At 37.3% G+C, this 16,904-nt stretch overlaps 1 protein-coding gene across 1 annotated transcript in view; it reads left to right on the top strand.

The window, feature by feature from the left end:
* THSD7A (thrombospondin type 1 domain containing 7A) overlaps positions 1–16,904 on the top strand; it is a 458,451-nt gene that overhangs the window by 279,867 nt on the left and 161,680 nt on the right. The window contains exon 6 of the mRNA XM_079931758.1: positions 176–388. Within this exon, the coding sequence (XP_079787884.1) occupies positions 176–388 (213 nt within the window). The remainder of the gene's footprint in view (positions 1–175; positions 389–16,904) is intronic.

Genomic DNA, 16,904 nt, shown 5'->3' on the forward strand with positions numbered 1-16,904 from the left:
ATAAATTGTTAATGAGCTCATATTAATCTAGAGTGTGAGGATACACTAGTGATTAAAGCAGATATGAATTCTACCCTCTACCCTCATCCAGCTTTCACTTGGAGTTTCATTCAGCCTTCTGAAGTATTCAGCGCATGATGGTAACAGTAAATATTTTCCTTCCCCAACAATTCAGGTTTTAAACTGAGGAAACGGCACATTACCAATGAGCCCACTGGAGGCTCTGGGGGCGCTGGCAGCTGCCCTCACTTACTGGAAGCCATTCCCTGTGAGGAGCCATCCTGCTATGACTGGAAAGCAGTGAGGCTAGGAGACTGTGAACCAGATAATGGAAGGGAGTGTGGTCCAGGCACTCAAATTCAAGAGGTTGTGTGCATCAACAGTGATGGTGAGAAAGATTATCTATCCTGTTTTTATGGATGTCTGTTTGACCCTGGAGATACAGTTTTCCTTATGTTAAAATCTCATGTCTTCTCACATCATAGCTGGTTCCATTTACAAACACAGAAATAGCTGCCCCTTCCTTTCCTTCCTTTCCTCCCCTCCCTCCCCTCCCTCCCTCCCTCCCTCCCTCCCTCCTTTCCTCCTTTCCTCCTTTCCTTCCTCCCTTCCTTCCTTTCTTCCTTCCTGATGGTGGCTGTGGAGAGGGTCTTGAACAATCACAAGGTATTCTTTACTTTGAAAACAGGTATCATAGAATAAGAAACCATCATCAAGGCAATGTGTAAAATTGACAAATTTTAAAATAACAAGGAAAGGTAACATTTTTCTAAGTGTTTTATTTTCCTATTTGCCATGGAAAGTGATATGTAAATAATGAAGGGTTGTAAGCATTGGTTGACTTGCCTTTAGAAGCCTTCGTCTCCCACCCTGATACTGTGTCCTAGTAATATATTTTAATTTCCAGACTTCCAAGCCACGAGGCCTATTGCAGCCTAGAGTTCCTGAATCAACCTTCTGAGCTCTAGGGCCTCCCTTCTAGGAATGTCATAGAGCCACTGGGACAGGGATTTTCCACAAAGTTCTTTCCTTGAACCATAGGAATTACCTTGGACTTTTACGACTGATTTTTGTTGGATAAAATATCCTGTCTTGCTTTCAGCCCTGACTTAAGATCTTTACATTCTTTCCAAGAGTGCTGCAACTGTTTCAGGGAGATTCCCCCTTATTGTTCAGCAATGCCTGAATCACACTTAGGAAACAAAGAACTCCCCGAGACGTAGTGTAAAACCTCTGGCTAAGAGCATCTTCAAGGTTCTTCCAACTCTGAGACTCTGCACATCAGAGCAGCATGAGCACCACACCCCAGGGTCCCACGGTTGACAGTTGATGCTGTTTACAGCATATGCAGGAACGTTCTGGTGCCCCCTGAGGGGCACTGGAACATCTGGTAACCGTCGTGATTCCTTCCATCGTATTTTCTTCCAGCAAGCAGAATTGTTACCTCCTGTGACTCAATCACTGCTCAGTAGAGAAAGATACTCTCTGGGGTAAGAGACTGACAGACACTGCTAGTACTGAGAAATTAGCCTTTCAACTTTGAAACCTACAGTGCTGTCTTTGTCCAGGGTCCAAGGTAGTCATGCAGGACAGCATCAGCTAAAATCTGAACCAGCACTTGAAGTTGGAAGGTGAAGAGGGGATTATTGCCCCAGCTATTTTACGATGAATGCCGCTTTTTTCTCTGTAGATATAATTAGCTATGATACATCCTCTCTTTAGCGTTTAATCAGTTCTACTCTAAAGGGAAAGAAAAGGAGATTAACATCTAGGAAAAAGAGAACGCATTCTGTTGTGCTTAAAATCCTAATTTGAATGAAAAGGCGCTCTCTATTACTTTCTGAGTTGCTGTAGAAACAGTAAGGGTCATATTTATTTTAGTATCGTTAGTGACTTCCTTAATGATACTGCTTCTTGATTCCTTTTTCTCAATTTAAATAATTTTTCTTATCCTCCTATAGACCTAGGGAGGAACTGGGATCCCAGATATTATAAAAAGTATATTTGCATGGACTAAGTTGAAAAAAACTCTTAAGATGAAAAGTTAGTTGTGCATGGAACCTCTGCCTAAATATTATAAAATGAAAAATCAGGTCTCACGTATTGCAGTGGTCTTCCTGGATGTTTGTGCAAATTGAGTATATTTGAAATGTACTGGAGGAGGTGGCTATTTTAAAAACAACAGTGGTTAATTTTAATTCTGTCAGCTAAAAAGTACTATGTAGCACATATAATCACCTCCTAAATTGTCTTGTGGAACATTAAAGAACAAGAAGAAGAATGAGTTAGATATGTCTAGTTATGTTGGAAAGTAATGTATGTTATAACCTAAAAGGCAAATTGATAACTCAGTATACATAAGCTGGTTTCACTTTGTCCACCTAACAAACAGAATTAATTTTAAAAGGTCAGAAATGTGTTGCTAACATTCAGTTTGTTATTATTGTTCATTATCAGGACATCTCTGTCATCACATTTTACTCCCTGACATATATTAGTTATTGTGCGATTCAGTGTTTTAACTGCCTCAACTACAGGAATATAGAAAATCAAGAAAATGTTTTATTATAAATCCTAGAGGCTGTTCAAATTTATATATAACTGAAACATAATTGTGCTGTGCGAATCAGTGCAAAAGCTGGAGACCTGTAAATACTACAACCGTATTATGTGGTCACCTGGGAAGTGTTTAGCAGCTGCACCAAATGTCGTTTTGTAATTAAATCGAGCCCAGGGAATTAAAGTTGATTAGTTGTACAGACTCTACCTCTAGGCCTGGCTGTGGCTATAGATTTTGTTTTATAATTAAGTTAAAGCTCAACTAGGGAAGTGAAGAATTAGAGCCTAATTCTCGAGTGAATCTAGCAAATAGTAGAAAGACTGTTTTTTCCTCCCACCTTCCTCACAAATTTCACCACTTTGTTAATGATCTATCTCAAAGCATTTAAAGTCTCTTTTTTTCTGAAGTGTTCTTTACCCAGGCTTCTGAGATCATTAGGATTGGCTGCTGCTGTGATTGTCCATTTTCCAATTATCTTCTCAGGAACAGGGTTGACAGAGGGTTGAGAGAGCACCCCCGGGAGGAGTTTCACGTAGATTGTCTGACAGAGGGGTGTAACAAAAATGCAAGGTGAAAGAGATCTCAGAAGACAACTAGACTGTCCAGGAAGAGAGAAACATTTTATGTGTAACAGAAAAAAATATTACTCATAATTTAAAGATTGTCAGAAAAGCAATCCCAGACCTGTGGGCACAAATAGAGGAACTACTCTAAAGGTCTGGTGGTAATGCGTCAGGGTGCCGAGTGGAATCCTAGAGAATGTTAAACCTATGAGAAAACCCCAAATCTGCTTTCTTTCAGTTTCTGCAAAATTTGTTTGTGTTTTATGTAAAGGTGTAAATTGGTGAGGCAAGAGTATTTTGTTTCCCAAATTGGTTGGTTAGAGACAGAAGAAAGCAAGGCTATTAGGCTGAAAGTCAAAAAATAATCTATAATCTTATTGATTACTTAAGGATACTGTAAACCAAGTATTGTTTCCATATTTCCCTCCCCTCTGTTGAAAGAAGATAAATGATACCATCTATATTTCATTAGCATGTGTTCTATGCTAGATATCAGAGTATTGACACCTTTCTGTGTGAATTTCAAAACCACAGTTTTGTTATTGGTATTTGTAAAGGAGTGTCAGATTCCTGTCTTATCTATGGACTTAATTACAGTCTATGGAGGCAAGTCCCAGAAAGCTGCATTTTTATGAAGCTTTCTGGATAGTTCTGATACACAATGAAGTTTGTGAATCACTGTACTAAAATGACAAAAGGATTGTTTTGGTGGAACCTAAGACCTGATTCTGTTACCCAAAGATTCCCAGCACCAAAGCATACTGGCTGGATTTGGGTAACGCTGAAGAAGACCTATGATTAAGAACGCTAAGAGAGTAATACTGAAGCAAGCCTTTAAAGTAATTTTTTTCTGCCTTTTTTTGGGGGGAACCATTTCTGTATAGCATCAGAAGTACCAAAAGAACTGACCGTGAAAGATGGTTGAAGATGAACTTAATATCCCAGGCACGGGCTTGTCATGCGACTGCTTAGTCTTTCTGAATTTTTACCACCAGTTTCTTCCTACTGGAATGAGATATGTATCCACATATGAATAGATGGAAGGGAAGACTTGAATGCTATTTATTTCCCAAGTAGTTTATGTTGTACTCTTCTTTCCCCAGGTATTCAGTATTAAGAGGACTGTAAGGGCACACCTGATATCTTGAGGTAAATCAGGAATAAGCTCCTTAAAAAAATGGAAAATTTTTGTCTCTGGAAAACAGGACTCAGTATGGGGAGAAATGGGGCGAGGTACTGCTCTGCTGTATTTTAAGCCTTGTACTACAATTTGTATACAATTTACAAATTATATAAACACTGAATTAATTTGTCCAAATATATATTTATTAAAGAGTAACAGTTTGGAGGGGGATAAAGATATGTGGAATAAAGAGGACAGGGTAAGGAGCAAATCATTCCAGGAATAGAAAGAGAGAAACTACAGAGCTTATAGTTGAAACTAATATTTTGTCTGGTTGAGAATATTCATAAGCCCTCCTAGAAACGTAGGCCATGTCAAGGATTAGGATGCCCACAGTTTATTAAAGATGTGCTCCCAGGGGAAGCCAGTAAGAGAAGGGGGAATAAAGAAGCAAAATAGTGAAAGGAGAGTGTGTCTTGGGTTCCCAAGACCACCCCCAGGTTCTTTAATTAACTAGGGGAACTTACAGAACTCAGCATATGGTCATACCCACAGCTATGATTCATTTCATCAAAAGAGTACAAAGCAAAATTAGCAAGAGAAAAAGGCACATGGGGCAAGGTCCAGAGAAAACCAGGCACAAGCTTCCAAGAGTCCTCTCCCAGCGGAGTCAAATTGATTATGCATAATTTTTCCACCAGTGAAGTGTTGTCTACCTGGGAAACTCACCTGAGCCTAGGAGTCCAGGGTTTATATTGGCTCAGCCATGCAGTCACCCTCTGCCTAACACATACCAAAATTCCAGACTCCCAGAAGGAAAGCAGGTGTTCAGTATAAGGCACGTTGTTCGTCTGAATACTTTAAGCCCACTGAGCAACACTTATCATTTAGAGAATGTGGAGCCCTCCAGAAATTCAAGGTCCCAGAGGCAAGCCAAAGGCCAGCCTAGTGAGCAAGTGTCTAAGGATAACAGTCTCAGGCCTGCTAAGTTAACTGTTTTCTGCAGGGAACACCAGAGTTGCATTCTCAGTCTAATTAGGTGAGACACTCTGGAGTGTAAATTAAACCCTAAAGCTTCTAGCTTTAGAAGTAAAGGAGCTGGGATTTTATACTCTCACACCAGTCACGATTGGTGCACAGATGCTGGCTGGGAGGAGGAAGGTGGGTCCAGGAAACTTCCAGCTCTCTATATTGGCCAGACCACCCTAGTGCCCAAGGCCATTCAGCTAAAGGCCAAGAATGAGATACAAGCAGCAGAATCTGATAGATGGGTGCAAAGATCCAGTAAAAGGAGTCTTCAGGGATCCAAGCTGGGCAAGAACACTGTACAGGAGGGAGATCCAAATATGGTGGGAAGGAGTATAAATGTGTGTATACTAAAGCAAACCTAAAACCTGGTAACAGTGTTTTCTATACTACAGAGGAATCCCCATGAGGATATAGTTTCCAGTTTAGGGAAACACTTTGGGACAGTTTTGGTTGACAAATCTGCAGTACTCTCTACATTGCCTGGATAATAAGAGAAGACCTGAGTTCTGCAAAATAAGAGAATTTTTAAGTTACTTCTGGTAGTATGGGGAGAGAGGTAAGCAGTTTGGGAATGATAAAAGAGAATGAAAGATAGTTCTAGGAGGAGAAGTGAGAGTAAGGATCTTAAGGAAGAAAGAGAAAAAGTTTGAGGATGGCCACAGATAACTGGAAATACCCTTTGGTATGAAATGGGTGATTTGGTCTCATGGATTTGATCAGGATAGTACCATTTTCTTGAGGTCATTATTGATAGCACTCCCATTTGTCCCCGAAATTGTCCTGGTTTGGAGAATAAGTAATAAGATCACCCTAGAAATGACTGATAAATTGTGAGACAGAGGAGACAAAAAGTATATTTTTGCTTTTTTCCATCAGGATAATACCTTCTGTGCTATATCTTTTCATAATTATTTATCAGTGATGGACAAGAACATCATAATACACAAGGAGGAGTGATGAAAACTTAAGTTAAAATTTGTTTAAGTTTATAAGGGAAACTAACCTAGGATTTGCTTCAAAAACTGGCAAGAGCTCAAGTTCAGATCAATTGAAATATCTGTGGAGCTAGCTGAGAACACAATTTCAAAAGCATGATCACTCTTTGGAACTGGAATCTGCTTCTTAACGCAGATTACACAGTCATTACATGGAAAAACTGATCTTTTAAATGCAAGAATACGTCCTTTAACTGAATTGTTTTTCCATAATTTAAGCAATAAATCAACTAAGGAGTTTCCTTCCTGTAGAAGGCTATGCCATTTAATGCGTTTGCAATATAATTAGGTTGGATATTATGCTTAAATCTAAGGTCCCTTACTTTACAATTAGGATCATCTAACACTGTTGGTAAGAGTTTGTTTCCTATAATTGCATTGAGATTCTCTATTCAATTTGTTGTAAAGATGAAAGTCATTATAGCCTTTTAGAACATTTAAGACAATAGGTTATTCTTCAGTATTGGTTTGTAGTAATCACAATTTTATTCTGGCCTTAAAAAATCTGGCATCAGATACCCTGATCTATATTCTGTGTGTGTGTGTGTGTGTGTGTGTGCGTGTGCGTGTGTGTGGTATGTGTATTATAATATCTTTTGATATACTGTAAATAAAAAGTATTTTTTTGTTTATAAGGAAGCCATCAGGATTGAGCCAGCGTTCTTTTGCATAGCAATGTCTTAGCAAAGGGTAGCGTTTTATAAGGAATTTTCTTCTTAATAGTAGGTTAGTTATAGCAGAAACCTCAGATGAAAGTTGAGTGAACACTAGTTTGCTTGCCACTTAATAGGATGATATAAATTTCCCCCTAAGGTTTATCTACCACTTCAAATGGCAAATGCAAGAGAAAACAGTCTTTCACTTTATAAGTGGTCAAGTGCCTTAACACAACCCAGGGCAGCCAGTTTTCTCATAGCTGGGTCAGTAAAAGCCAGTACGATAGAAGGCACATCTTTCAACCTAACAGATGCATCTCATCCCTTACCTTATCCTTCCCTTTTTTGCTTCTGTGACTTTGCTCATCTCTTATCTCCCCTGTCAGACTTCGTTTTCCCTTGATTTCATTGATTCTCCATTCCTCTGATGTCTTTCCTCCCTCTCAGGCCGTGTATCATTTAACTGTTGCCGGATAACAAGCCACTTCAAAACTCTCTGGCTGAAAACAAAACCAGTTAGGATTTCCCATGATTCTGCGGAGTTCCTGTTCCAGTTTTACTGTGCTCACTCAGAGAGGTTTGGCTGTGACTGGAGGAAGATCCATGACGGGCTCCCTCACGTATTTTGCATCTGATGCTAACTGCCTGCTAAGGTGCATTGGTGCTTCTTCACAGGGGCTCTCATTCTCCGTTAAGCTGGACCAGCTTCCTTACCTGGTGGTTGTAGGGCACTGCTTTTAAAAGGACAGAAACAGAAGCTGACAAGCCTCTTGAACTTTTACAGTGTCACTTCGGCCACATTCTTTTGGTCAAAGGAAGTCCTGATGACAACTCAGATTTAATGAGAGAAATAGGCTCTACCGCTTGATGAGAGACGTTATGAAGAATTGTGGCAAAGAATTTAATTCACTACAGTCCACCCTCTGGTCACAATTGTTTTCACTCCTCCCACATGCAAAGTACACCCCTTTTCCACTGGAGACCATCAGAATTCTCATGCAGTTATGCCATCAGGCTTAAAGTTCACTATCTCATGTTCTGCATCTAGTTCAAATATAGATGAGGCATCTCGGGGACAACAATTCGGGTGTGGCTACTCTTTTCTTATTTGTATTTTTTTCACGTATTTGATTTGAGCTCTTACTTTCAGAGGAGCTGTTTTGCCCCATGAGGCAATTTGTCAAATTCTTTCCTGTGCCTTTCAAAGTCATTTAATGCTCTCCATTAATTATAGATTTTTTTGAGGGGAAAAATAAAAATCAGAAAATATAAAAATAAATATATAGGCTCTTATCATGTACAAATAATATGACAGTCTCATTTGATCAATTAAAATGATAGAACTTGACTTCTTAAACAGAATTGTGCTCTGTATCTTCCACATAATACCACGCACACATCAAAAAAAATTATCTCAGATGATAGGATTAGTGCTTATTTTAAAACCTTGTAAATTTCAAGTGCTTTTGTCCCTTACTTGTATATTGTTATTCCTTTCTAAGTTTTAAAAAAGGAGTTTATTGTAGTGCTTAAATCTTCTTATTATTAATTAAATCCTGTATTCAGAAACCTTTCCTGTGAGTTTAGAAAGGACTCAGTCCTACAGAATCTATCTGTTTAGCTGAATGTCTGAATAATTATTTAAGGTGTCAAGACATGGAAAATATAACTCTCATATTGAAAGATATTTTAATTTGTAGATGTAATAAAAATTTGAATCATTCAGGTAATTAACTTTCCTCCCCAAATGAAACTCTTTTGTTCTGCACCTAACATACATATTCCTTCAAGATCTTACTATACACTAGTGTGGTGCTTTTCACAAAGTGATTTATGAAAAATGATTTTCTTTAAGATAATGACTTCATATAATCCTTGTTTTATGTTACTTGTCAGAAGAACCTGATTTCAGATTGAAATCGGAAATTTTGGTTTCTAGGGTATGGCTACTCTTGAATCAGAGGGCTTTGAACAAAAAAACACAAGATAACCTTCTCCACACATACAACATACAATGATGTAACAGGGACCAGAAAATCAGAATAGACTCTCCCACTCAAAGATGAGAAAACTAGGAAACGTTCAGCAGTTTCTGGTCTACATCAATTCTAAGACCCAGCCTGTCTCCCCTATACCAGGGGCAGGGAAAATTCCTTGATCTAAGCCTATTTTTGTTTTCTGAGAGTGGTTCCGTAGCCCATTTTTCTCCTTGGCTCTTTGTTCTTCACCCTGGGATCTTGGATTTTCCATAAGATGTCTTGCCTTTTCCATAAGAAATGGCTCACATTTATAGCTGAGGAACTTTCTCAGTCTGCCTTCTGCACATGTAAATCGGAGAGCCTGGAGTCCTTTTATTCATTTTGAAATATTGCAGTTTCTCTGAGACCAAGCTGACAGTGTTTTTATCAATATAACACTCTTAAATGGTTTTGGGTTTCTTAAGAATCTCATTGGAAGTCACTCCGTGGCACCAAAGCCATAGCCGTAATTTGGATGATTTGTTTTTGAAAAAGCCTCTCTTTACTTTGGGCCATGTATGAGGCTGCTGTGGAAACTACCTTTAAGATTTTTAGAGGCCTTTTAAAAGTCAGGGAGTCTTCTAAATACCACTTAAATCTTTCTGAGGTCTCATCAAAGAATTTTTAGCTACATCCTTGAGTTGATTTTTACCTTAGGCCATATATTTCTCTGAAAATCTTTTACCAGCTAACCAGGGCTGAGAAACAATTTTATTTTCCATTTCAGTATATCATGGCATCATCTTAATTCCAACTGCACACTGATTATTCTTTTTTTAGTTTATTTCTCTCCCTATATCATCATTCTCAGGGTAAAAAAATTAAATTGACACTTCTAACCTCTTTTCTGGAAATGTCTAGATTTATAGGTCCATTAGATACGTTTTCTGTCTTGCAAGTTTCTATAAGCAACAGTTATGAGAATTTTTCCATCAATATGTAACATGATGATGTTACATCTTCCATTAACAACCTTTCCTGTCTCCATCCTCCATTAACAATCTTCTCACCTATTTTTTAACCTTTACCTACCCCAAGTCTCAAAGCCATTGCTATATGTTTTAGGTTTATGGTAAAGAAGCACCCCATTTCTAGGTACCAAGTTTTCTACCAGATACATATGCTGCGTAACAAACCACCCTAAACTTAATGATTTAAAAAAAATTTTTTCTCAATTCTGTTGGTTGGCTGGGCAGTTCCTCTATTGGTTCCTGCTGGGATCACTGGTGCAGCTGCAGTGAGCTGGAGGGCTGGCATGGATGATGTCCAAGTTGGCCTCACTAATATCAATGAGGGTACTTCATTTTTCCTCCATGTGTCTTGTCATAGCCCTGTAGACTAGAGCAGCTTCTTTTCAAGGTGATCCCAGGGCAGTGTTCCAGAAGGGCAAAACAGATGAAAGACCTTGTAATGCCTGGGTTCTGGAACAGTCATAAGGCTACTTCTTCTTTGGGTCAAAGACAGTCCCAGGGCTGGCCAGATTCAAGGGATAATGGACTCAATTATACCTTTTGATGGGAGTTTCTTGTCAGAATTTGTAGACATATTTAATCTACCACAGGCTACTTCCTCTGTTTCCTGTATGCTGTACTCTTTCTGTGCTTCCTGTTTAAATGTTAACATTCCCTTTCAACCTTCTGCTTTTGAGCTCTACCTGGAAGCTCCAACTAAACCCTACTGGCATTTCAAAATCAGTATGTACCAAAGTCAAACTCATCATCTCTCCTCCAAAACTGGTTTCTCCTCCAGTTTTCCTCACCTAGTTGATAGCACCACAATTTGCTCAGTCCTGCTGATAGAGTGACAACTGTGAAGTGACATAAAGGAGGTGGAGAAGCCAGCCCCATGAGAATCTGGGAAGATAATGTTCTAGGCAGAAGGAACACCAAATGCAAGACCCTGAGATGGGAACTGCTTTGAATCTGAGGAACAACGAGGTGGCCAGTGTGGTTGGCATAGCGTGAATTAGGGGCAGAATAATCAGCGATGAGGTTAGAGGAGTTTATAGAGGAGTAAGACCACTAAGGGGCTTTGGCTTTCAGTCTGACTAAGTCGGAATCTATTGGAGGGTTTGAGCAGACAAGTAACGGGAGATGACTTTTGTTTTTAAAGAATCGTTCATGTTGCTTTGTTGAGAATCAACTTTGAAAGAGTAGATAGAAACAGTGAAGAGGCTATTGCAATAATTCAGGTGAGAGACAGTTGTGAGCCTTAGATAAGGGTTGCAACAATGGAAGGGGTTAAAAGAGTTAAACTGATTGTCTAGGAAGAATTAAGGCAGTTAATAGAGATAGTGGGATCCTGGGATCAGATTTTCCTTATCTGGGGATTCACAGGTCTCCCACCAAACATCCTCTCTTGATCATATAATTTAACTGCTTAAAATCTCTTGCTGGCTTCCTGTTGCCTTCTGCATAAAGTTCAGAGCTATTTGGGAATCACAGAATGTCTCCCCTGATCTCTTCTGGTCCTTTTACCAGTCGTCTTTCTGTCCTTCTGTTTATTACATCATTGTACATTTTATAGAATTTGGTTTTTTCCACTTTACTATTACCCATTATCCCCTCTATACTATTAGTTACTGTGGGTTAGGAATCATGCCTTATTTATTTTGGTATACCTATTTCCTAGCCCTGTGCTCCATATAACAGATTGTCAATAATGAATCTCTGATTCATCACCAGTTTCTTGCTTTCTTTTATTCCTAAACATCACATCCTTTCAGGAAATGGCTCTCAATTTCTCCTTAAGTAAACTTTTGTTAATGCTCTCACTGCAAATTCAAACTTTGCCTCCCAGATGTCAGATAAAGCATGACACCAAATTGCACACTCTGTTACCATCTCAATATGCCTTCAAATTCCATTACTCTCAAGTCCCAGTACACCAGAGCAAAACAGCCACTGCATTTGCATAAAGAGAAAAAATAAACAGATTGTTCATAAAAACCTATAATCTGAAGGATTCTTCTAACAGCATTTTATCATTAGTCTGACTTTTGCTGAGATTCAATTTTCTGGAGCCCAGTCACTGAAGCACTAAGTATGGGTTCAGATGCTAACTTTACCATTTTCTTTGGCAAGTTACTTAAATCCTCTGTGACTAAGTTTCCTCATCTGTGAAACTAGGATAGTACAGTTACCTACTCATAATATTGTTGTAGAGTATAAATGAGTTAATATATGTTAAGTGCTAAGAATTGTGCCTGACACATAATAAATATTGTTTAAGTATTTGTTGTTACTATCATTCATTTGAGATGAGTTCAATAGTGAAAAAGGGAACTAAGCACAAAAACCATTCTTTTTTGTTTGTTTCTTTGGCTAAGGATAAGAATTTTATTACCCATACCGATCAAATGATTTACAGTCGATCTCATTTATTTTCATAACACTCTCATAAAATAAGTGTATTTTCAAAAGCATATGTGTGTATATATATATATATTATAAAATAAGTGTATTTTCAAAAGCATATGTATATATATGATATAGGATATATATATATTATATATATATCCTTACAGAAATGATGCCTGCTTCTTTGTTCTATTAGCGATCAGAATATAATAAATATTATATAATAGTAAAATTTCATCATAGAAAATCCTTTCACCTGTTACACAAGGAAATAGATGTCTGAATTGATGTTTCTTTTTTTCCACTTGACACATGCTAGTGATTCAAATTAGTATTGAGCTAGTAATGTCTTCTGAAGAGAACTAAGATTATTTGAATTTGACCAAATTTTGAAAATTAATTCTCATAACATATTGCTGTTTTTAAAGTATAGATTATGACTATGCATTTTATATTCATATGATGTAAGAATTGCACTGTGTCATGCACAGATAATTGTAATTTTCTCTCTTTCCTTAGAGAGATAATAAGCTAGTCAGAAACTGGACTTCACTTGGTTTATATATCAGATCAGGGAATGTTTTTGTGGAATGGCAATTAAATATCTGAGAAAATAAATCTATAGTAATCTTCAAACTTTAAGACCACTGGTATCCCAAAATACTCCCCAAAAATCCACATTAGGAAGTAAGGCTTAGCTGTGACCCTCAATCTGAGGTTTCTTATTTCAGGAGCACCTAGTGTTGAAATGGGAAATAAGGTATGAAAATCTATAAGATTAATACAGTGCATTTTCTTGATTTTCAGCTTTACCAACAGGCTAAAAGGGGGTAAAGAATTTAAGTAAATTAACAAGTAAAATTTTTAAATCTTTGATTTTATATCTTAAAGTCTTAAATCCTTGATTAAAAAAAATTGCTAAATTGATGTAAAATTTTTGAAGATATGTGTTCATCATGTGTTACTTGCCTCCTCAACATTCATTCATTCTCTTCTCTCATTAACTGTGCCTCTGATTTTTCTTTGAAGAATTCATCCATCCCCCAAACGTATTCACAAGGTTTGCTGGGATTGTACTTGCCAAAGCTGTATTCTATCTACTTTGCCATAGTGATTGCTTTAAGGATGAGTGTATGACCCAGTTTGGGCTAGCAAGAGGGAATACACCCAAGAACTCGTGCAGAAGAAATTAAAAGAGATACTGGAGCTATCCAGAGTCACTATATAAAGTTGATACTATAAAAGACAGGGGTGGAGGTATTTGTTGGTACCATTTGAGCCATTGAATCTATACTATCCTCACCTGAAGCCATTTTTAATCCTTACCTGAGGTCATTATTTAAACCAGTAAAGTCTCTTCATTATTTCTATCCCAGAATAGATCTAACTAATACAGAAAGAGACTAGGAAGTTAGTTCCCACTTTGAATGAGTGGCTACATGGGCTCATACTCCCAGATGTATCCAAAATTCGCCTCTAAGCAATTATTCAATCTCTATATTCCTTAAGACTATGTCTATGAACCATTTGCAAAACCTTTATGCTAAAGAAGGGTCAAAAGTGGCTTTTCTGAATAAGCTAATTTCTACAGAAGATTTCTTAGTAAAAAGAATGCAGGGCAACAGTCTGGTTGGAAGAAGAAGAACTTGTTTTATATCTTCAGAGCATTTAATGTTAGATAAAGAAAACATCAGTTGTCCTTACCAAAGCAGAAGTAGGTCAGCAGAAATGGTGTAGTGTCTAAAGTGCCTCAAGGCATCTTTTTTTTTTTTTTTTGCCGCAATTGTTACAAGATGCTTTTTATCCTTCCCATTCTCTTCTACTCCTTTGACATTGAAACATTCCATTGCTGGACATCATTGTAGACATCACAGAAATGACATGATGTCACAAAATTTCTGCCTGGTACTTTTTAATGGAGGATTGGTCAAAAAGTTCATTCGGGTTTTTCCATAACATCTTACAGAAAAACCTGAATGAAATTTTTGGCCAACCCAGTGTTAAAATTACATAATGTCAACTTTGATTCAGAGCTATATCGGAATTTTTAAATAAAAAACGTGTGCAGTCAGCCTTCTAAATATTTAGTTTGGGTTTTTCTAGGATACACAACCCAGAACATTGCCATATGCCATGAGAGAGCTAGAACCCTCTAAACAACATTTAGAATTGGTTTGAACATTGGTTAGATCTGTGAGAGTCTGCTACTTAGGCTCATTCATTCATCCATTCCACAAGGTTTATTTAATGCTCTGTTTCAGGCATTTTGTAGCATGTGCTAGTGATGTGATATACTAATGATAGCTTCTCCCATCCCAACAAGCACCTAGTTGGAGATGGGAAAATGTGTAATCAAATCATTTTAACATAGTGCAGTAATTTCTAAACTAGAAATAAATACAGGGTGCTAAGAGGAAAAGTGGGTAGAGTTTACTCTCTACCTCGAAGGGTGACTGAAAAAAGGAGATGACTTATGTGTTTACTCAAAGGATAAATAAAAATTCTTAAGAAGATCCATCTATTTTAGGCTAAATGCACAGCTATGCAAAGGCACAGAGGTGTGAAAGAACTTGGGATGTTTGAGGAGCTGCAAATATTTGGATATGTCACTACAGAATTTGTGTTTGGAAAGTTGAAGGAGATAAGTCTTTGTGAGTGATACCAGACCATGAAAGAAGCCAAGTAAAAGAAACTCTGTTCCATTCTACTGGTATTAAAAAATGTTCTGCTCTGGTCAACAGGCACATGAAAAGATGTTCACCATCGCTAATCATCAGGGAAAGGCATATCAAAACCACAATGAGATATCACCTCACACCTGTTAGGATGGCTATTATCAAAAAGACAAGAAATAACAAATGTTGGCGAGGATGTGAAGAAAAGGGAACACTTCTGCTCTATTGGTGAGATTGTAAATCAGTTCAGCCACTGTTGAAAGCAGTATGGAGGTTCTTCTAAAAACTTAAAGTAGAACTACCGTATAACCTAACAACCTCACTCCTGGATATATATCCGGAAAAAAAAAAAAAAAAAAAAAACTAAATCAAAGAGATATATACACCCCAGCGTTCATAGGAGCATTATTTACGGTTGCCAAGATATGGAAGCAACCTAATTGTCCATCAACAGTTGAATGGATAAAGAAGCTTTGGTACATATATACAAACATAAACTCACACAATGGAATACTACTCAGCCATAAAAATGAACAAAATTTTGCCATTTGCAACAACATGGATGGACTTGGAGGGCATTATGCTAAGTGAAATAAGTCAGACAGAGAAAGACAAGTGCTACATGATATCACTTATATGTGGAATCTAAAAAATACAACACACTAGAGAATACAGCAAAAGAGAAGCAGACTCATAGATATAGGGAACAAACTAGTGGTACCAGTGGGGAGGGGGTGGGGAGGGACAATATAAGGGTGGGGGAATGGGAGATACAAACTATTGGGTATAAACTAGGCTCAAGGATATATTATACAACATGGGGAATATAGCTAGTATCTTGTAATAACTGTAAATGGAAAGCAACCTTTAAAAATTGTATAAGAAATATTTTTTAAAAAATAAAAATAAATTTTTAAAAAAAGTGTTCTGCTGTGGAGGTGGTATAATCAGATCATTTAGAAATAAAACTCCAACCATAGCAGAGAGGAAGGGAGTTGAGACAGATGCTCTTATTCTTTTTTAAACTAAAGTAAGAAGTATATTTGTCTTTAACACAAAATTTGCTCTAGGAATAATCCTGAGAATTTTATTGTAGTGGCATTTGTGTTTGATCAGAGTTATTAATGCTCACTTGTTCCCCTGACACATTAAATGTAGAAAGTAGGGAAATCCACATATCTTAGAATTTATGTTTTATATATTTCATAGAATATGAAAGATGTTTTACAGGTTGTCATAATGCTAATTAAAAGAAGGAATGTTCCAAATTATTGTGATCTGGCAAGTAAATGAAGAAAGAAGTTATACTGAACATTTTTATTTTTAAAGAGCCCCTGATAATGTAGCTGTAAGGATGTCTTTCATACTTATTCAAGAAATCCATATCTAAACGTTATACATACACACCTCTAACATCTACATAAAAGTATAGAAGACTGATAGATTATTATAATATGGGTGAAAGTTGTAATTTTTAAATATCACATTTTATATGCCAGGAATACTTGAAAAAAATGGTAGCATAATTGTATTAATTCTAATACTTAGAAGTAGTAGGTTGTTTAAGCTTTGTATTCCTGGAATTGATCTAATCATTTATATGATAACAATGATTAAATCATAATCATAACAATGATTAAGATGTTGAGATCCACCAGAAGGCAGACAGCAGAAGCAAGAATAACTACAATTCTGCAGCCTGTGGAATGAAAACCACATTCACAGAAAGAAAGACAAAATGAAACGGCAGAGGATTATGTACCAGATGAAGGAACAAGATAAAACCCCAGAAAAACAACTAAATAAAGTGGAGATAGGCAACCTTCCAGAAAAAGAATTCAGAATAATGATAGTGAAGATGATCCAGGACCTCAGAAAAAGAATGGAGGCAAAGATGGAGAAGATGCAGGAAATGTTTAACAAAGA

This window comes from Stenella coeruleoalba (assembly GCF_951394435.1).
Source record: "Stenella coeruleoalba genome assembly, chromosome: 9".
In the NCBI taxonomy this organism is placed as follows: domain Eukaryota; kingdom Metazoa; phylum Chordata; class Mammalia; order Artiodactyla; family Delphinidae; genus Stenella; species Stenella coeruleoalba.